The sequence below is a fragment of the Lepus europaeus genome, chromosome 3, assembly GCF_033115175.1.
Source record: "Lepus europaeus isolate LE1 chromosome 3, mLepTim1.pri, whole genome shotgun sequence".
Classification (NCBI taxonomy): domain Eukaryota; kingdom Metazoa; phylum Chordata; class Mammalia; order Lagomorpha; family Leporidae; genus Lepus; species Lepus europaeus.
This window is the reverse complement of record NC_084829.1, coordinates 62,186,709-62,210,307: the sequence shown is the minus strand read 5'-3', so window position 1 is coordinate 62,210,307 and position 23,599 is coordinate 62,186,709. Positions and strand designations below refer to the sequence as shown.

Below are 23,599 nucleotides of genomic sequence, written 5' to 3'. Positions count from 1 at the left end.
GCATTTATTATAATGCTAGTCATAACAAAATAAAGACATTTTATTTCCTACTTATAATGTATTTCTGAATGTATAAAAGTGTTTTGGATTTTGATGACAGAGTATATTTTGTCTGGGGACTTAAACAATGATGTTTATTAAATTTGAATTTTAAAGCATTTCTTATAAAATATGACAAATTGAAAATTTATATATTTATAAAATGTCCATTAATTTGTTTCATTTCTAGATCATGTGGTTATTTCCTTTAAGTAGCACTCAGTACCTTGTTTTTATTCTAAAATTATCCCTCTTAAGCAGTGCTTGAAAGAAAAAAACCACATATATGGAGAATTTATATATTTTAAACAGTATTTAAAAATTATACATTTTTAAGCAGAATTAGAATATAATTTGAATATATGTGTGTAATATATGAACATTATCCAGCATGTACCCATCCATATATTGGCTTACATAATTTTTTAAATATTTATTTATTTATGTGAGAGAGAGAGTTATATTCAGTGAGAGGGAGAGACAAAGAGATGCCTTCCGTCTGCTGGTTCACTGCTTAAATGGCTGCAATGGCTGGAGTTGCGCCAATCTGAAGCCAGGAGCCAGGAGCTTCTTTCAGGTCTCCCAGCTGGGTGCAGGGGCCCAAGGACTTGGGACATCTTCCACTGCTTTCCCAGGGTGGATCAGAAGTGGAGCAGCTGGGACATGAACTAGTGCCCAAATGGTATGCCAGTACTGCAGGTGGCAGCTTTACTCGCTACGCCACAGTGCCAGCCACTTACATTATTAAGTAATAATAGAGTACATTGTAAATTCACCTGAATCTATTAGAATTATATTTAAAAAACAGCTTACAGTGTCTTTTTTAAAAGATTTATTTAAATTTTTTGAAAGAGTTACAGAGAGGTAGAGACAGAGAGGTCTTCCATCCGCTGGTTCTGTTTGTTTTCGGAAGGTCTTTATTTCACCCTCATTCATAAATGAGAGCTTTATTGGCACAATATTCTTGTCAGTGCTCAAGGGTGTGCTGAGAATCCAGAGTGACATCCAATTTGGGCACATTAGATTTGCTCTATTGTCAGCAGAGGGGAGGATATAATCACACCTGTTGGCTTAATTACAGCCTCACTTCCTCTCTTCCAAGGTGATCAGTATTCAGGGTTAGCCTGCGATGGGTACAACCCTCACACTGGTGCATTAACTGTGCAAAGGATCTGTGTGGTCCTCAGTATGAGTACGGAAACCTCTACAGTGACCATCCCAAGGGAGTCAGAGAGCTCTGAACCCCTGATGCCAGACACGGTGATTGCCCAGAGACCCAGCTATACCCCATGGCCTGTTGTACAGTCCCAAGGTTCCCACAACCACAGCACACAAGGCTACCATAGTCTTGGGTTGGAGAGGATCCATTCATCCTCGGGAGCCAGCCCCATCCATGGATATAGCAGAGACATCCCCAGGGACAGCTTCCTGTGGACACTCCTCCTTGGCATTTTGAGCCTCTTAGCCTGGGCTAGGTTGAGGGAGTGGGAGCACCTCACAGTCCTAAGTGGGTGCCCAGCCCACACAGCCAGACTCCAAGTGAGTGGGGAATAAGGATTTTTCACTCCTGCAGAGTGCATAGGCACAAACCTCCACAGCTGCTGGTTTCCAGATAACATCTTCTCCCTGCTGGTTGCCAGGAACCTTGTGTGGGGAAAGGGAGAAAAAAATGTGCATTTTTTTTCATTGGACTAGGTGGATACCCTGCATCTTTCCCCCACTCCCTGCCCTCGCCCCCTCCACCCCCATCCAGGGCCAGGACTTCAGGCTGGACTAAAAGTCAGTATAGTCCCGAAGTTTCTCCCTTAGGCAATATCACCAGTGTCACTGGCTGCAACAGTCTGCTCTCACCTCATTCTCAGGAGCTAGGTGTCCCCCTCCCCTGCTGTGAGAGTGGCAGGTAGTGTCCCTGCCCACTGCTGTGCATCTGCACTTTCCACACTGCTCCACAGCACCCCTCCTCGTTCTCTAAATTTCCACTGCCAACTTCTCTCCAACTCTTCCCTGGGAATACAATTTTTCAGCTTTTCTTCTGCTATCTCCCCCTTTTAAAAATCAGCATTCTTTTCCCTATTCAGTTATTTTGGAATCCAAAAGTCAATCCTTTTTATGTCTTGTTTTAATTAAAGGAATTTATTAATGCATTAAATTCTCAAGGTTACAACAAATACGCGATAATTACTACAACACAGTTCTCATCAAATCTCATGTTAATGTGATATTAATAAAAAGAGAAGAAAATCAATGTTCCCAATTAGAATTCTAAGAATAAATTGATTCTCCCCTACCTCTCTGTCTCATCCTTTCCTTTCTTCCTCTCTTCTCCCTCCCTCCTTCCTTCTTTCATTCTTTCTCTTTTTTTTTTTTTAAATTTATTTATTTTGTTTGAAAGAGTTACACAAAGAGAGAAGGAAAGGCAGCGAGAGAGAGGTCTTCCATCGGCTGATTCATTTCCTCAATTGGCTGCAATGGTCACAGCTGTGTGGATCTGAAGCCAAGAACCTGGAGCTTCTTCCAGGTCTCCCACATGGGTGCAGGGGCCCAAGGGCTTGGGCCATCTTCTCCTACTGCTTTCCCAGTCCATAGCAGAGAGCTGGATCAGAAGTGGAGCAGCCGGGACCCGAACTGGCGACCACATAGGATGCCAGCACTATAGATGGCGGCTTTACCTGCTATACCAAGAAGGCACAAGCCCCCTTCTTATTTTTAAAATATTTATTTCTTTGAAAGGCTGAGTTACAGCGAGAAGGAGATACAGGAAGTTGGGGGGAGAGGGAGAGACAGAAAGAAGAAGAGAGAGGAAGAGAGAGAGACAGAGAGATCTTCCATTGCTTTTTCACTTCCCAGATGCCTAACATCGATGACCAGAGCTGGGACAGGATGAATCAAGGAGCCAGGAGCTTCATCCAGGTCTACTGATGGGTACAGGAGCCCAAGTAGTTGGGTCATTTTCTCCTGCTTTTCCAAGAGTATTAGAAGAGAGCTCAGTTGGAGGTGGAGCAGCTGAGACTCAAACCTGTCCCCATATGTGACACTGGTACAGGGCCAGCCACTCTTTCTTATTTATGAGATAATGCATTTTTAATTTACATTATAATCAAAGGCTTAATGCCCCCCCCTGTAAGAATTCAACCAGAAAAAAGTAGAAAAGCATTTAGTTCACTGGGAATATAAACAAGGAGTATAAATAGTAATCAAATGAAAAAATGTCCATTTCGCTCATCAACAGTAAATTTTGATATAAATACAAATTATTACAACTATAGTATTATTCTTAATCACTGGTTTGAAAAAGATATAAAACAGAGTGCCGCATTATATTTATGATACTGCTACACACAGGCAATTTTTTTCTTTTTTTCTATTTTTTGTTTTTTTTGTGTGTTTTTGGATTTTGTTTTGTTTTTGTTTTTGTTTTGTTTTTAATTTTACCTTCCAAATGTAAGGAGAACATACGATATTTGTGTTTCTGTGTCTGGCTTATTTCACTCAACATGATGTCCTGCAGTTGCATCCATTTGGATGTGAATGGTAGAATTTCATTCAGATTTTAAGTGTCAGTATATTGAAAGCTTGACCTAGCAAATGTCTTGCATGGCTGGCATTTTAGCTTCCTGGTACGAAATGAGGAATCCTATGAATTTTGAGAAACCTTGAACTATTTTGTGGAGATGTTGACTTAAAGAGCAAATCAAATATAACAACTGTGAAAAAGACTATTGATTAGTTGTTGTCTTCTTACATAGCCCAGGAGGTTAAATCATGTGGAATATTAGCAGTATGTAGATAATTTGAAGAGAATTATATCAAGGAATTAACCAAATAGTTTATATAAAATGCACAATGCTTAAAAATAGACAATATACCTTCCAATAGTTATAAATGATACGTACAAATGGATAAACAATGTTTATTGTAAGGCATATACATTTAGAAAAAAATATATATATATATATACAAATATATATAAAATGAGGTTTGATCAGAAAACATTTTTCCTAGTAATATTGGAACAGAAAATATTTGGGATGGGATTTTGGCACAGTGAGTTAAACCACTGCTTGCAATGCCAGCATCCTGTGTCAGAGGGCCAGTGTGGACATTTGGAGATTGTACTGCCTTTCAGGTACTGTACTGTTTTCATAATCTCATGAGTCATAAGACAATAGTTTACTTGATGATCTATATACTACCAAGTTCTCCTTTAAATGTCTACTCTATAACAATTATTCTACTACTTCCATGCTTAAAAATAAAATATTTACAACTAATTATTTTTGATCAGTGTTTTTATCTATTTTTCACAATGACATCTAACTTATTTCTGTTATAATCTTTAGTACTTTAATCAACATTTAAAATTTGAAATGTTCCTAGAATTACTTCAATATATTTTGTCTGAAAGGATTTTTGATTTCCTCACAAGAGACAAAATAAAGTGTATTAATCTTATTTTAGCACACACTAAATTATTTTTCAGCTGTTTATTATGGAAACTTCACACTTAAAAAGGCATTTAGAATGTATTTTCCTTCTTTGTAATCCATAAAGACTTTGCTCCTAGCTGTTGATTTGAAAGATTCTGCAAAATAATGCAAATTCTGAAATTACTTCATGCCACAAACTTAAAACCAGATTTAAGTTTTCACAAAAAAGAAACGCTTTTATATCCATTAACAACAACCAGTTTTGCTAATTGTACAAAATCAGATTCAAATATATAAGACTGTGGTTTTCACTGTTAGTTACTAAGTAGTTCCTTTGTTCACAGGAAATTTGTTTTCTGCAAAATATCCATCCATCTCTATAAGACTCAGACGAGACGTCCTCAGTCTTATTGCCATATGGCCAGGTGCCTTCCTGTGGATTTGATCCTTGTAATGACACCACATGAAGTCTTGGGCCACCTGTTATAAGAAAATACAAAACAAACCTTTTGTACATATACTAAGCATTCAAGCATTGTCAGTTATTGACAGGCAACTCCTTTAAATTACGCAATTCAAAATTAGTTATTCAAAAAAGAAAAAAATACCCACAATATTTATAAACATTTCTTATAGTACCTATGGATATGACATGGTAGTGATTTCAAGAAATTTCAGATTTTCTCCTTTTCAAATTTCTTTATGATTTTCATTAATTGCCATGGAATGACTGAATGGTTATATTTACTAAAATTATTTTAAGTAAAATTAATGTATTGAGATATTTTATTGGGACTTGTTAATGTCTATTTTTGACTTTTCCATTTTAAAATGTTTTAATGAAATATATTTATTTTAATATTCTTTTATTTTGAGCATCTTAATTTGCATAGAATATTCCTGAAATTTAAAGAATATTAATATTTAATCATGCATATTTATGGTGTACAGTGAGAAGTTAGAACATATACTCAATGTGTGGCTATCAAGTCAGGTAAATTAATATTCCTATCTCTTTAATCATCTAAAAATACTTTTTTGTTCTTTTCTTGCTTTAAAGGATTTCATAATACATTAGATTCTCAGCGTTACAACAACTGCATGAAAATTACTAAAACACAATTCTCATAAATTTTAATGTTAATGTGATACTAATGCAAAGAATAGATTCATCATATTTTTAGAATTATACTTATGAATTATATTGGATTGAACATTTTCTGTGGAATACATTGCAACACTTAGCCCATATTCATAGCATAAAACAATCAAGTTAGGAAACCAGCCTTTCATTATTATTTATCAACCTATTAAGTGGTTAGAAAACGAATTTGAGGCCGGCACCATGGCTCACTAGGCTAATCCTGCGGCGCCGGCACCCCAGGTTCTAGTCCCAGTTGGGGCGCTGGTTCTGTCCCGGTTGTTCCTCTTCCAGTCCAGCTCTCTGCTGTGGCCTGGGAGGGCAGTGGAGAATGGCCCAAGTCCTTGGGTCCTGCACCCGCATGGGAGACCAGGAGAAGCACCTGGCTCCTGGCTTCGGATCGGCGCAACGCACCAGCTGTAACAGCCATTTGGGGGGTGAACCAATGGAAGGAAGACCTTTCTCTCTGTCTCAATTTCTCACTGTCTAACTCTGCTTGTAAAAAAAAAAAAAAAAAAAAAAAAAAAAGAATACGAATTTGAAATGTGTCCCTAAATGAAAGAAAAGTGGGAAAATGGGAGGAAGTGGTATGGGAGTCAGGTCCTGGGTTTGCTAATCATGTGACTTAGAAAAAACATTTTATCCTTGGTGCTTCCATCTATACCATCTGTAAAGTGAGAATAAGAAAACCTCTTCCACATATCTCAAAACTTTATTGAACATATAAGATCACATAATATATTTGACAGTGTTAAAATGCCATGTGGCTTTGCAAACAAATGACAAGTATTACTAAAAATTAAAGAGATATTGTTGGAATATATATTATACTTAAGTTTATAGCAATTACTTCCAAAACCTCTGATACTAACTACATGTCACTGTATATAGCTAGCCAATATGGATATCAGGCATTATGATACTTTTAATTCACCATGCCATTATTCTTTTAATAAACTTAGATTGCCAGTTTTATTAAACTCTCTGGTCCTCAATTTTCCAAATGAAAAGTATTTGCAATAGATTATCAATATTTATTAGATGCATAATAATATGAGATTCTAGTAATCCTTACCCATCAAGGAACTAAAAGCTTAATAGCAGAGATAAGCCATCCAAAGATTGTAATGCAAGATAGCAGATGTGATAAATCCCTAAATGTTTCGGCAAGCAAATTTTAGAGCAGGGTGAAATCATGTGTGGCTTAGTAAGTAAGTCAGATTACATGTGCTACTGTTGTTTTGAAAACACTCACTTTCAGAAATGGGTTACAGGAAGTAATGAAAGTTAAGAGAGTTACACACTGCATGTCCCTGTAAGGGACAAGGTGTCCTGTAAATAATAATATTGGAACAGTGAATTAAACCAGGACTGCAGAGGAAATTGCAGATAGTCATCAAAATAATTAGTACATTTTTTAAAAAGGCAATCTTAAAAATTCAGAGTTTTTACTCAATCATAAAGTATGTAACACTTCCACCATTTTGTTTTTATTTTGAAAATGTATGACTTATTTTATTTATAAAGTGTTTCTTATGCTACAAAAATATCTTACAAGGAAATGTTGAATTTATAGGGTAGCAATCATTTTATGCATACTAAAAGTTAGATAATTGTAAAATGTATCTTTTTAGATTGATTGTATTGAACTAATAAATGGCTTACTAGTCAATTATACCTAAAACTATCTGACCCCTTATTAATTGTAATGTATTTCAGTAGCTACGATTACTTCTTAGAGTTCCATTTCGGCTAGTGATGCAAGTCATTGAACTATCTCCTTTCCCTCCACTGAGGTCCTCCAGCCTTGAGATTTCTGGATATTTCAGACTGTAAATGAAAGCATTCCTTCCACCCTTCCTTTCTTCCTTTGTCTAACTATCCTGTCATTTTTTTTTTAAGATATTGCTTATCATGAAACAAGTGAGATGATTAAAGTATTATAATATTAAAGTTGCTCTAAACAGTAATCAAATTATAATGTATCAGTTTCATTCTGATCCTTTTTTGTATACTATATTAACTACCGCATATCAGAGAAAACATATGATATTTGTCTTTTTGGCACTTGCTTATAGCCCTCGCTGTATTTCCTTCAGAACAGTGCACTTTCTGCTTTTTGCTTTTTGAACATTATGGTTAGTGGTGCATTAAGTATAAATTAAATTGAAATTATATAATTTCAATTAAAAAAGGTTAAAATATTTTTAGAAAAAGGTTTGAAGGAGGGAAAGAGAAGAGGGAAATATTGTTATCTGCTTAGAATTATATCTATGGGTATATGAAGTCTAACCTCTTTATATTAATAAAAATAAAAAATTAACCTAAAATAAATTTAATTAAAAATTTAAAATGTATATTGTGAAAGAGCACAAGAATGATTCCTAACTTCTTTCATATCTCCCAAAAGTAAAAAAGGGGGCATTTGAGGAAAGAAATTCAGAAGTCTGTCTGTGGTGGTAATTGGCTCAGATTACATGCAAGAAAACTCCAAGGGCACAGCAGGCTACAGCCCTGGCCTGAAGCACCAGCATCCCACATGGGCACCGGTTATAGTTCTGACTGCTCCCCTTCTGATCCAGCTCTCTGCTGTGGCCTAGGATAGCAGTAGAGGATGACCCAAGTCCTTGGGCCCCTGTATCCACATGGGAGACCTGGAAGAAGCTCCTGGCTCCTGGCTTCGGAACAGGGCAGCTCTGTCCATTACAGCCAACTGGGGAGTGAACCAATGAATGGAAGACCTCTCTCTCTGTTTCTACCTCTCTCTGTAACTCTGTCTTTCAAATAAATAAAATAAATCTTTAAAAAAAAAACACTCCAGAGATAAAAAGATAATATGAACATAAGCCAACGCCTACAGTGCTAGCATCCCATATGGGCGCTGGCTCATTGTTGTGGCCTGGGAAAGCAGTAGAAGATGGACCAAGTCCTTTGGCCCTTGTAACCATGTTGGAGACTCAGGAGAATCTCTTGGCTCCTAGCTTTGGATCAGCCCAACTCTGGCTGTTGCAGCCATTTGGAGAGTGAACCAGCATTCTCTGTCTCTCTGCCTGTGCCTCTCTGTAACTCTGCCTTTCAAATAAGTAAATAAATCTTTTAAAAAACATGACAGTGAGGATTATGTTGCACAATATCTTGTTGTGATAGGTAATGGTCTTTGTGACTTAAGCAAAATGGATAGTCTATTATTTTAAACATTGTTAATAAAAATTATATGAGGATGTTCAAAAAGTTCATGGAAATGCATGTCATGAAAATACTAGGTTCAGGACTGGTGCTGTGGCATAGCAGGTAAAACTGCTGCCTGCAGTGCCAGCATCTCATATGGGCGCCGGTTTGAGCCCCAGCTGTTCCCCTTCTGATCCAGCTCTCTCCTATGGCATGGGAAATCAGAAGAAGATGACCCAAATCCTTGGGCCCCTGCACCCTGCTGGGAGACCCGGAAGAAGCTTCTGACTCCTGGCTTCGGATAGGCTCAGCTCCAGCCTTTGCAGCCATCTGGGGAGTGAACCAGCCGATGGAAGACGTCTCTCTCTCATTGCCTCTCCTTCTCTCTCTGTGTATCTCTGACCTTCAAATAAATACATAAATCTTAAAAAAAAAAAGAAAGAAAATACTAGGTACAGATTAAAAATGTTTTTTCACCAAAGTAAACGTATCTTTTTTTGTTTACCGCAGTTTGAAGTATTGTCATACATTCATGTAAACTCCTTAGTAAAACATTTGGAAAAATAATCAAAAATGAAATCTAAAAGATTGGATTTAGAAATAAAATCAACCAGCTATATTAACTTTAGAATTCGCATTAATATCAAGTTACTGTAGCGGACAAAGCTGCAAGTAAAGAAATTACACTATTGCTCATATACAGAAGTTTGTCCTTCTTAAAAAACTCTGTATTTTAATAAATTCTTAAAATATTTTAAAAATTAATCAGTAAAGTTTTTTTCTGAAAATAATTATTCTAATATTTCTAAGCTTTATTTCATGATTCAAAATTTAACATGTAATATAGCTACTAAAGATTTATGGCTCTACTTCACCCACATTTTCTTCACGAAATCCCCTATAATTTGTGATTGACTTTGACTTAATGAGTTTAGGAGGAAATCCTTGCATTTACCTTCTTTTATAGAGAGATTATTTTATGTTGAAAGCATGTTGCCTTGCCTTGCCTTGCCTTGCCTTAGAGAATTCTCCTGATCATATGAGAAGAACTAGCTTAGTTTGTTGGAATGTAGTTGACTAAAATGGTATTTGAAGATGGATAAATGGTGAATGGTTAAAGAGTAGACTGAACTAGAGTTTGTGTTGAATAGACAATATCTAAGTACCTTAATTTTGTGATTTATCTTCAATTTTTCATATTATTCAATTATTAATAGAAAAGTGTTTTCAAACTTGTATTGCAAATGTCTATCAAATAACCATCCAAAAATTGAAATCAAAAGTGTATGCTTAATGTAAAGGAGTACCATGTTTGTGATTATAAAAGTCACATTCTGTTGAAGACATTGAATTTAATCCCATTTCAATCTTATAACCATCATCTGCTTTGTAAAAAATATCTTCCTTTAAAGGAATGATAGGAAAATTTTGCTTCGTTGGTGCTTTAAACAGTTGTTGTATGATCTCTTCCAGGGTCTACCTATGTTAGAAATTTGGCAAATGGTTCTTCAGTCTTATTTCTGCAAATGCAGTTCTGCAGTAGAATAGATTAATGCATCCCAGAAAATTAGGCAAACAATATTTTAGATAAATATCTATTAAACCTGTTATCAATCTAAAAATAATCCTATTATTTCAATAGAATGATTGCATTGAAATACAAAGCATAAAATTGAAAGTGTTGTTTCCTTAAAATTGTGTTGCAGCTGTGACTGTAAGTCTGGATGGACTGGAAAAAACTGCAGTGAAGAAACAAATGAATGTGACTCTGACCCATGTATGAATGGAGCTCTGTGTCATGAATCTACAGCCCCTGGGCAATTTATATGTCTGTGCCCACCCTTCTATATGGGACAATTTTGCCATCAACGCTACAACACCTGTGATCTACTCAATGATGCTTGCAGAAATAACTCAACGTGCTTGACTTTGGTAGATGGAAATCATTGTATTTGCAGAGAAGGTAAGAGAGCTTGCATGTGTTTTAAAGCTTTAAATTAATTTGTCAATTTACTTACTTAGGTTTTGTCCCTAGGGGGTGATGATCTCTAAGAATGAGTTGAAAAACCCTACAAACACTGAAGGATAATAGAGTATCTGACTCCAAATTAAGTTATAAAAATACGTTGAAAAATACCCCTAAGGAGATTATCCACATAGAATTGCATAGACTTGGGTAGAAGTAAGGAATGGTAAAACTTTGTAGGTCTTTGACCCTGTTTTGGGGAGGTTTTGTTTGTTTTGTTTTTTGTTTTTCTTTCCTGTTGAAAATCAACTTCCCTTCTTTGTTAAAATTTCTCTTTCCTAAAAATTGTGTTCTGTTGTGATCCTGACAATAGCAGTTAGAAATGCTTAGAGAAATAACCTAGGTAATCAGATGCTTCATTATAACTTTGCATCTGGAGCTATACAGAAATATTACTTCCATGCTAAGATTGGTCTATTACTATCGTGTGACTCTAGTGGTTACTTTATTCCATAAGACCGAACTCATATAAGAGAGAATGAACTGACTCAAGGATATAATTGAAACCCCTGAATCTAGCCAATCCTGAGGCCAGTACACCTCTAGCTTTCAGGGCCCTGTTAGCCAATATTTTACTTGTTACAATGAACTTTGTTTGGCAAGGGTCTCTTTGGATGTGATTAGTGCCCTGGTTATGTGGGGACATGCTTAGTACTTAATGTACCATTGGCTACCCAAGAACTTTACCAGCTTCAATGGAAATGATTCTAGCATAAAACTACTAGGCAGTTTGAGTATAACTGTAGTTCTGTTTAGAGGTCAAGAAGTGCATTTTACTTTCTAGTCGTCACTAGTAATAGTTCAAGACCCAGCTGCTCCACTTTTGATACAATTTCCCATTAAGCAGAGAATGGCTTAAGTGCTTGGTTACTTGCACTCACATGGAAGACCCAAAAGGAGCTCTTGGCTATTGGCTTCAGCCTGGTCCAGCCCTGAACATCATAGCCATTTGGGTAATGAACCAAAGGATAGAAGATTCTCTCTCCCTCTCCCTCTCTATCCTTCTCTCTCTCTCTCCCCCTTTCACTTCGTCTCTCCCCCTGTCTCTCTGTCTCTTTCCCTGTCTCTCTGTAATTCTGAGTTTCAAATATATAAATCTTAAGAAAGAAAAATACAGAGTTTTTATAAAGTACATAATTAAATATTTTCTCAAAATTAAGAATAAAACTTTCTGAAAAAAATATTTCATAACAGTCAAGAAGCTAATTTATTCAGTAGGATTCTTCTAGATTGTTTAACATCCTATTTATAGTCTCAAAATTTAAATATCAGGTAACTGTCAGGGACAAGGGTATATTTATTTATTCATTTTAAATATAACATCCTCTATCTTTTTTTAAGATTTAATTTGTTTGAAGGCAGAGTGACGGAGAGAGAGAGAATAAAAAAGACAGAGAGGGAGAAAGTTAGATCTTCTATCTGCTGGCTCACCTCCCAAATGGCCACAACAGCTCATAGTAGGCTGAGTTGAAGACAGAAGCCAGGAACCCCATTTGGGCCTTCAGAGTGGGTAGCAGGAGCCCATGGACATGGGCCAAGTTCCATTGGTTTCCTATGCACATTAGCTAGGAACTGGATAGGAAGCAGAGCACCAAGCCAGCTTCACAGTGGCTGAATTCTCTGTGCAACAATGCTTGCCCTTGCCTCCTCCATTGTCACAGGAAATATTTTTCTGCCAGGAGTGCATCTTTAGTTTTCAAAAACATAATATTTTGATAATTTGCTATTCATAACTGCTTTTCATGTATTTATATATAAGCTGATACATATTTCCTTTTGTGAGTTGAGGGGACAGTAGGTTTATAAAGTATTGTAAAGCCTATATCAAACTAATAACAATATTTCCCAACCATTTGAACATCCATAAAGGTATCAGGGACAAGTATAGATTTCACTGGTGTAAATAAGTATAATATTTCTTTAATCTGTGTTGGAATTTCTTTATTCTGTGCTAAACCTCAGAGAAATATGAAAAAGCAAATTAGTGATTTGAGTTAAGTGTCTGTTGGACACTATGAATTCTTTGCATTGTCGTTGTGATAAAAATAAATTTAAAGTACACATCATTTTTTAATTGTTTTGCATCTATATATACAAGAATACTTCAAAAAGATTTGGGGAAATGAAAAGAAGTTTATTTCATTTTACAAAATCTTTGAAATTATGCGTAGTCTTTTATACTATGCATTTTCCAGGAACACTTTCAAGAGTCTAAGAAATTGAGGAAATGATTTTTGTAAATTAGTTCTAATGTAAAAGTGTTTAATGTTCAACTTCTGCAATATATAAAAGCTAATGCTTTAATATTATATAAAGAAAATCTACCACAGAAAATTAAAATTAGGTTCAAAAGGGAACATTTTAAATTTTATTTATTTAATTTAAAGAGAGAGAGACAAAAAGAAAGGAGACACACGAAGAGAAATATCCATCTGCTGCTTCAGTTCCAAAGAGCCACAATAGCTGGGGCTGGGAGAGGGCAAAATCAGAAGGCCAGAACTTCATCTGAGTCTGCTATGTGGGAGGCATAGGCCAGTTACCCATGCCTTCACCTGCTACCCAAAATGAACCTTAGCAATAAGCTGAAACTCAAAGATGAATCAGGACATGATTCTAGGGGCTCCAGTTTGGGATGTAGTCATCTCAAGTGGTGTGTTAAACATCAAATGCCTGCTCCCTCTATGAAACATTTTAACAGCTATACAATGTTAATTGTATAGTTATTTAGGATATGCTCTTTATAAAAACCATTATATTCTTTTTTTTTTTTTTTTTGACAGGCAGAGTGGATAGTGAGAGAGAGAGACAGAGAGAAAGGACTTCCTTTTTGCCACTGGTTCACCCTCCAATGGCCGCTGCGGCTGGCGCATCTCGCTGATCCGAAGCCAGGAGCCAGGTGCTTCTCCTGGTCTTCCATGCGGGTGCAGGGCCCAAGGACTTGGGCCATCCTCCACTGCCTTCCCGGGCCATAGCAGAGAGCTGGCCTGGAAGAGGGGCGACCGGGACAGAATCCAGTGCCCCAACCGGGACTAGAACCCGATGTGCCGGCACCGCAAGGCAGAGGATTAGCCTGTTAAGCCATGGCACCGGCCTATATTCTTTTAAATCTTGATCTTCTTCCCTTTCTTTTAATAAAAGTGAATAAATAAATGTTTTTAAAAAGGTGTTTGGTAAAATTTCAATTGAAAAGGTAACAAATCAAAAAGGCAGGGGGCCAGTGCTGTGGTGTAGTAGGTAAAGCTGCTGCCTGCAGTGCCGGCATCTCACGTGGGCCCCAGTTCGAGTCCTGGCAGCTCCACTTCTGATCTAGCTCTCTACTGTGGCCTGGGAAAGCAGTGGAAGATGGCCCAAGTCCTTTGGCCCCTGAACCCTCATGGAAAGACTCAAAGGAAGCTCCTGGCTCCTGGCTTTGGATTGGCGAAGCTCCAGCCATTGTGGCCAATTGGGGAATGAACCAACAGATGGAAGACCTCTCTCTCTTTCTGCCTCTCCTTCTTTCTCTGTGTGTAACTCTGACTTTCAAATAAATAAAATAAACCTTAAAAAGGGCAAATCATCTCAGTACAAAACAAGAGCCCCTGTTTATAGGTTTGCAAATTGAATAGACAGGTAACACTATACCCTGCAAAGCTCTAATTTATGAATGAAGGTGAAATAAAGATGTTCCAAAATAAACAGAAATTGAAAGAATTTTCACCACTCATCCAGCCTTACAAAATATATTTACAGATGTGGAACACACAGAAACACAGAAAGATAGTCATAATTATGAAATAATGTGAAGGCAGAAAATCTAGTAAAAATACAAAGGAAATACAAAACAAACATTAGGAATGTTTATAGAAAAATGGCAGTGCTGTCATTGCTGATCAATAGTAATCTTGAATATATATAAATAGTCTAAATTCTCAAAAAAGTTACAGACCCTTCTATTTACTGCATACAAGAAACACAAATCACCAATAGAAATACCAACAGACTGAAAGTGAAAGGATGTAAAAAGATATTCCATGCTAACATAAAACAAAAATAAGCAGATGCAGCTATAATATCGGACAAAATGTAGCTAATACCAGACAAAATAGACTTTAACACTAAAATTGTTAAAAGATATTTAGAAGGGTATTATATAATGATTAAGGGATCAATTTAAAAGGAAGATGTGACTAGAATAAATGTATATGCACACAATTGCAGGCTGCCTGGCTATTTAAAACAAATGTTAATTGATCTAAATGGAGACAGAGACTCCAATATAATAATAATGGTGGACCTCAACACCCCACTTTCATCAATGGACAGATTGACTGGAGACAAAATCAACAAAGGAAAAACAGAGCTAATATACAATACAGACCAAATGGGTATAACTGGTGTTTGCAGAACATTTCATGCCACAGTTGAAGAATGCACATTCTTTTCATCAGTGCATGGAACTTTTCTCTGGATAGACCATATTCCAAGCCACAAAACAAGTCTCAACAAATTTTTTTTTTTAAAAAATTGAAATCGGGCCGGCACCGCGGCTCAATAGGCTAATCCTCCGCCTGCCACACTGGTACCCCAGGTTCTAGTCCAGGTCGGGGCACCGGATTCTGTCCTGGTTGCCCCTCTTCCAGGCCAGCTCTCTGCTGTGGCCCAGGAGTGCAGTGGAGGGTGGCCCAGGTTCTTGGGCCCTGCACCCGCATGGGAGACCAGGAGAAGCACCTGGCTCCTGGTTTCAGATCAGCGCAATGCACTGGCTGCAGTGCGCTGGCCACAGCAGCCATTGGAGGGTGAACAAATGGCAAAAGGAAGACCTTTCTCTCTGTCTCTCTGTCCACTCTGCCTGTCAAAAACATAAAAAAAAAATTGAAATCATACCATGTGTCTTTTCTGATCACGATGGAATGAAGATGGGAATGAACAAACTAAGAATCTCTAGAAAATATGGAGAATGAAAAACATGCTTCTGAGTGAGATGCATGTCAAGAAGAAATCAAAATGGAAATCAAAAATTTCAGAAAATGAATTAAGATGACAATATACCATATCAAAACTTATGGGTTTATAAGCAGAGTTAAAAGAAATTTATAGCAATTAATGCTTACATCTAGAAATTGGAAAGGCATAAACTAAATGAGCTATCAATGCATCTCAAGGACCTAGAAAAACAATACCAAACCTAAAAAATAGCATGGGTAAAGAAATAATAGAGAATAAACAAAATTCAAAAATAAAAGATCCATGAAATGAAAAGCTGGTTTTTTAGGAAAAATGAACAACCTTGGCCCAACAAATCAAAAAAAAAAAAAAAAGAGGGAGAAGACCCAAGTCAATAAAATCATGGAAGAAAAAGTATATGTAACAAAAATTACCACAAAATAGAATAAATTATCAGTAATTACTACAAAAAGTTGTATGCCAGCCAATCTGGAAACCTAGAAGAAATAGATACATTCCTGTACACATACTGTCTACCAAAATTTAGACCCAATGACATTAAAAATCTAAATAGAGTTTTCCAGATTGCTCCATCTTGTTGCAAATGACTGGGTTTCGTTGTTTCTTACTGCTGTATAGTATTCTATGGAGGACATGTCCCATAATTTCTTTATCCAGTCTACTGTTGATGGGCATTTGGGTTGGTTCCAGGTCTTAGCTATTGTGAATTGAGCTGCAATAAACATTAATGTGCACATGGCTTTTTTATTTGCCAAATTAATTTCCTTTGGGTAAATTCCAAGGAGTGGGATGGCTGGGTTGTATGGTAGGGTTATGTTCAGGTTTCTGAGGAATCTCCAGACAGACTTCCATAGTGGCTTAACCAGTTTGCATTCCCACCAACAGTGGGTTAGTGTCCCTTTTTCCCCACATCCTCTCCAGCATCTGTTGTTGGTAGATTTCTGAATGTGAGCCATTCTCACAGGGGTGAGATGGAACCTCATTGTGGTTTTGATTTGCATTTCTCTGATTGCTAGTGATCTTGAACATTTTTTCATGTGTCTGTTGGCCATTTGGATTTCCTCTTTCGAAAAATGTCTATTGAGGTCCTTGGCCCATCTCTTAAGTGGGTTGTTTGTTTTGTTGTTGTGGAGTTTCTTGATTTCTTTGTAGATTCTGGTTATCAATCCTTTATCTGTAGTATAGTTTGCGAATATTTTTTCCCATTCTGTTGGTTGCCTCTTCACTTTCCTGACTGTTTCTTTTGAAGAACAGAAACTTCTCAATTTGATGCAATCCCAAATGTTAATTTTGGTTTTGACTGCCTGTGCTGTTGGAGTATTTTCCAGGAAGTCTTTGCCTGTGCCTATATCTTGCAGGGTTTCTCCAATGCTCTCTAATAATTTGATGGTTTCGGGTCGTAGATTTAAGTCTTTAATCCATGTTGAGTGAATTTTTGTGTAAGGTGATAGGTATGGGTCTTGCTTCAAGCTTCTGCACGTGGAAATCCAATTTTCCCAGCACCATTTATTGAATAGACTATCCTTATTCCAGTCCCAAAGAGACAAATATCATTTGTTTTCCCTGATCGGTGACAACTGAGCGCCAAAGGGGAAACCTGTTAAGTGAAATGGACACTATAAGCAACAATGAACTGATCAGCTCCTGTCCTGACTTTAGATGTACAATGTAATACTTTATCCTTTTTAGTATTTGTTGTTGTTGTTGTTGTTCTAGTACTATTGGTTGAACTCAGTAATTAACACACAATTATTCTTAGGTGTTTAAATTTTAACTGAAAAGTGATCCCTGTTAAATCTAAGAGTGGAAAAAGAGAGGGAGGAGAGGAACAATTTGGAACATGCTCAATCGGACTGGCCGCAAATGGTGGAGTTAGAAATGTGCCAGGGGATTCCAACACAATCCCATCAAGATGGCATGTACCAATGCCATCGCACTAGTCCAAGTGATCAATTTCAGCTCACAATTGATAGCTCTGATAGCTCTAAGAGTCAAAGAGATCACACAAACAAGACAAGTATCTGCTAATACTAACTGATAGAATCAAAAAGGGAGAGAAAGATCCAACATGGGTAGTGGGATACACAGCAGACTCATAGGATGGCAGATGTCCTAAACAACACTCTGGCCTCAGAATCAGCCCTCAAGGCATTCAGATCTGGCTGAAGAGCCCATGAGAGTATAGCAGGCATGGAAAGCCAAGATATCATGGAAAAAAAAAAAAAAAGACCTAAATGAATGATCTCGGTGAGTGAGATCCCAGTGGAAAGAACGGGGCCATCAAAGAAGGAGGTACCCTTCTCCGAAGGGAGGAGAGAATTTCCACTTTGACTATGACCCTATCGGAATAAGATCAAAGTCAGCGAACTCTAAAGGCTTCCATAGCCCTGGCAACTCATGACTAGAGCCTAGGGAGATTTCTGACGCCATGAACAGGAGTGTCAAATTGTTAAATCAGCAACAGGAGTCACTGTGTACTTACACCCCATGTGGGATCTGTCCCTAATGTGTCGTCTAAAGCGAAGTGATGCTATAACTAGTACTGAAACAGTATTTTTATACTTTGCGTTTCTGTGTGGGCACAAACTGATGAGGTCTTTACTAATTATATACTGAAGTGATCTTCTGTATATAAAGAGAATTGGAAATGAAAAAAAACAACAACCTGGTGTTAAAATGGAAATGGCATAGAAAATTAATCAATTTGGAAAAAAAAAATTATGTAGGATCTCTGTCTTTAATGTGCTGTACATTGCTATTTAATGCTATAATTAGTAATCCAATGGTAGTTTTTTCACTTTATGTTGCTATATGGGCAAAATGTTGAAATCTTTACCTAATATATACTAAACTGATCTTCTGTATACAAAGAGAATTGAAAATGAATCTTTACATGAATGGAAGGGGAAAGGGAGCGGGAAAGGGGAGGGTTGCAGGCGGGAGGGAAGTTATGGGAGGGGGGAAGCCATTGTAACCCATAAGCCATACTTTGGAAATTTATATTCATTAAATAAAAGTTTAATAAAAAAATCTAAATAGACCAATAATGAAGATGGGGATTGAATCAGTAATAAAGACCCTCCAAACAAAGAAAAGTCCAGGACCACATGGCTTCACTGCTGAATCGCACTAGACTTTTAAAGAACTAATTCCAAGTCTTCTCAAACTATTCAAAACAATTGAAAGAGAAGGAATCCTACTGTACTCTTTCTATGAGGAAAGCATCACCTTAATTCTAAAACCAGAGAATGATACAACATAGAAAGAGAACCATAGACCAATATCCCTGATGAACACGGATGCAAAAATCCAACAATACATCAGAAAGATCATTCACCTGGACCAAGTGGAATTTATCCTTGATATGCAGGGATGTTTCAACATATGCAAATCAATAATAGTGATACATCACTAGATACATCACGAGTTGAAGAATAAAATCTATATGATAAAGCACCATATCCTTTCAAATAAAGACATTAAACAAATTGGGTATAGAAGGAACATTCTTCAACACAATCAAGACGTATGACAAACTCACTGCCAGCATCATATTGAATGGGGAAAAGATGGAAGCATTTCTAAAAAGATACAGACTCAGACAAAGATACCACTTATAACCATTGCTATTCAGTATGTTCCTGCAAATTTTAGCCAGAGCCATTAGGAAAGAAAATGTTATCAGAGGGTTACAAATTGGAAGGGTGCAAGTCAAATTATCCCAGTTTGCTGTTGATATGATCCTATATGTAAGGGAACATACACCCCATTTAGAGGCTATTGGAACTCATAAAAAAGTTTGGTAAAGGTCTAAGATATAAAATTAACACACAATAATCAATAGCTTGCATAAACACAGACAATGCCATGGCTGAGAAAGAATGTGTAAGATCAGTCCAATACATAATAGCTATAAAAATAAATAAATATCTTTGAATAAAGTTAACTAAGGAAGTGAAATACCTCTATGATGAAAATTTCAAAACATTAAACAAATAGAAGATGACACAAAAATTGGAAAAATCTTGATATCATCAAACTGTCCGTATGAGCAAAAAATTTACAGATTCAATGAAATCCCAATCAAAATACCAGTGACATTCTTCTCAGATCTAGAAAAAAGTATGCTAAAATTTGAATGAAAACACAAGACCCTGAACAGATAAAGCAACCTAATACAACAAAAACAAAGCCAGAGACATTACAATACCAGATTTCATTATATAGTAAGGGCAGTTATAATCAAAATAGCCTGGTACTGGCACAAAAATAGATATAAAGACCAGTGGAATGGAATAAAATCCCCAGGAATCAATCTGCACATAGACAGCCCAATAATCTTTAACAAATAATCTAATATATTTACCGCAGAAAAGACAGTCTCTTCAACAAATTGCTGGGAAAATTGGATCGTCCTGTGTATAAGTAAAAAAAGAACCCTGTCTTACACTTTACACAAAATTCAACACAAAATGGATCAAGGATCTAATCTATGATCTGATACCATCAAAGTACTAGAGGATAACATTTGTGAAACTATGGAATACATTGGCGTAGGCATACACTACTTGGAAGAGACCCAGGAGAACAGACAAAGTAAAAATAGACAAATGAGATTACAACAGGCTGAAAACTTCCACGCTGCAAAAGAAACCGTCAACAAAGTGAAGACAGTGAATGGAAGAAAATATTTGTAAACTATGCAATTGATAAAGAATTAATATCCAGATTCTATAAAGAGCTCGATAAACTCAATGACAGTGCAACAAACAATCCATTTAAGAAATGGTCAAAAAATATGCACAGGCATTTTTCAAAAGAGGAAATTCAAAAGACCAACAGACACATGAAAAAGTACTCAGGACCACAAGCCAACAGGGAAATGCAAATCAAAGCAACAATGAGGCTTCACATCTCTCCAGTTAGAATGGCTGTCATATAGAAATCAACAATTGTAAATGCTGGCAAGGATGTGGAGGAAAAGGTACCCTAATCCACTCTTGGTGGAAATGGAAACTGGTACAGCCATTGCAGAAGACAGTATAAAGATACCTCAGAAAGCTAAAAATAGATATACCATATGACCCAGCAATCTCAATCCTGGGAATTTTCCTAAGGGAATGAAATCAGCATATGAAAGAGTTATCTGTACCTCCATGTTTATTATAGCTCAATTAACAATAGCTAAGATATAAAATCAGCACAGAAAAATCAATAGCCTTTTTATACACAGACAACACCATGGCTTATAAACGACTTGTAAATTCATTCCCATTCACTATAACTACAAAAAAACTTTAAATACCATGGAAAAAATTTAACCAAAGAGGTGAAAGTTCTCTATGATAAATATTAAAAAATCTTAAAGAAATAAAAGAAGACATAAAAAATTGAAAATTATCCATGTTCATGGATTAGAAGAATTAATATCATCAAGTATCCATATTATCAAAAGCAATTTACAGATTAAGTGTAATCCCAATTAAAATAGCAGTTACCTTTTTTTTTTTTTTTTTGACAGGCAGAGTGGGCAGTGAGAGAGAGAGACAGAGAGAAAGGTCTTCCTTTTGCCGTTGGTTCACCCTCCAATGGCCACCGCGGTAGGCGCACTGTGGCCGGCGCACCACGCTGATCCGATGGCAGGAGCCAGGTGCTTCTCCTGGTCTCCCATGGGGTGCAGGGCCCAAGCACTTGGGCCATCCTCCACTGCACTCCCTGGCCACAGCAGAGAGCTGGCCTGGAAGAGGGGCAACCAGGACAGGATCGGTGCCCTGACTGGGACTAGAACCCAGTGTGCCGGCGCCGCAAGGCGGAGGATTAGCCTAGTGAGCCACGGCACCGGCCGTTACCTTTTTTTTTTTTTTAAGATCTAGGAAAAATGATCCTGAAATTCCAGTGGCATCCCATGAAACTCCAAATAGCTAAAGCCATCTTATACAACAAAATCAAAGTTGGAGGCATCACAATAGTTATTTTCAAGACATCCTACAGGGCATTTATAATGAATATAGCCTGGTACTGGCAAAAAATAGATGTGTAGACCAATGGAACAGAAAAGAATTTCCAGAAATCAATTTACATTTCTACAACCAACTAGTCTTCGACAAAGAATCTAGAATCAGTCCCTAGTGAAAGGACAGCCTCTTCAAAAAATGGTGCTGGAAATACTGTCTCTGCATGTGCAGAAGTATGAATCAAAACTCTTACCTTACACCTTATACATATTCAACACAAAATGGATCAAGAACCTAGATCTATGATCTAATACCATCAAGTTACCAGAGGATAACATTTAGGAAACTCTGCAGTACATTAGCATAGGAATAGATTCTTGGAAAAGACCCCAGAAGCACAGGCAATCAAAGCAAATTAGACAGATGGAATTACATCAAGCTAAGAAGCTTCTAAAATGATAAGGAAACACTTAACAAAGTGAACAGGTAGTGGACAGAATGGGAGGAAATATTTAAAACTATGAAACTAAATGAAAATAAATGCTCAGGATCATTAGCCATCAGGCAAATTCAGATCAATACACAATGAGATTTCATTACCCTGATTAGAATGGCTCTCATAGAGAAATCTTGTTTGGGGGAAAATGGTTCCCTAATCCAGTATTGGTGTTAATTCAACCTAATACAACCATTATGGAAGACAGTATAGAGATTCTTCAGAAAGCTGAAAATAGATCTATATGGCCCAAACATCCCACTCTTAGGAATTTACCAAAGAAATATTAAATAAGCATATATGCAGAGTTATCTGTACCACCTTTTTTATGGCAGATAAATTCACAATATAAAATATTGAGTCAACCCAGATGCCCATCAACTAATGACTGGATAAAGAGAATTTGGTATATATACATTATGCAATATTTCTCAACCATAAAAAATGAATGAAATTCTGTGTTTGCAGCAAAATGGATGTAAATGGAAACCATTCTACAGAGTGAAATAAGCCAGTCCAAAAAGGAAAAAAAATACTCTGTTTTCCCTGATCTAGTGTAACTAATAGGATACAAGAATTGCAGTGTATATTAGCGAAAAATGACATTTACAGATTCAATGACTTGGAGTCCTTGTTTCTACTAATGTGGAACAGAACTTTTTTTTTCTTCATACTTTCAGTTGAATTATTTACTTAGTGGGGATTAATCTTATGATTATAAAATATACTGAAAATATGTCTTTGTAAAAATTAAAAGAAAGAATAAAAAAGGAAGGAGGAGAGTGGTCGTTAGCAGGAGGACAATGTGGTGGGAAATATCAATGTACTCTTAAATCTGTAAATATGAAATTCATGAAATTTCTCCACCTTAGATAAATAACAAACGTTAACAAACGTTAACAAACTAAGATTCAGTGCTAAAATCATGTGACTAGATAATTAAATTATAAATGGAATTCAAATTCATCCTCAAAGAACATCAAGTAGAAAACTTCTTGTTTTGAGACTTCTGCTAAACTGATCAGCAGATAAACTATTTTTGTTAGTGTGATTGAAACTTAAGAATAATTCTTTTGGTGAAATATGAGCTATTTTAAAGTGATAAATATTTTGATCAGGTTTTACAAGAGAATGCATAGGCAATACTTTTGCTTCTGATTACTTCTGTAATTGAATTAATTTGGTCCCTATGGATATTGAACATTTTCTACTAGGAAATAGGTAGGCAAAGAAGCATGTAGCAAGAATAATTGTATACTAGTCTGTTTCAGAAATAATCCCATTAATTTGAGCCATTTTTGTGATTTCACAAATTCATGAGTTTTTTTTTTTTTTTTTTTTTTTGACAGGCAGAGTGGACAGTAGAGAGAGAGACAGAGAGAAAGGTCTTCCTTTTGCCGTTGG

At 36.6% G+C, this 23,599-nt stretch overlaps 1 protein-coding gene across 1 annotated transcript in view; it reads left to right on the top strand.

The window, feature by feature from the left end:
• EYS (eyes shut homolog) overlaps positions 1–23,599 on the top strand; it is a 1,789,541-nt gene that overhangs the window by 537,394 nt on the left and 1,228,548 nt on the right. Inside the window, 1 exon segment of the mRNA XM_062187220.1 lies at positions 10,482–10,738. Coding sequence (XP_062043204.1) covers positions 10,482–10,738 — 257 coding nt within the window.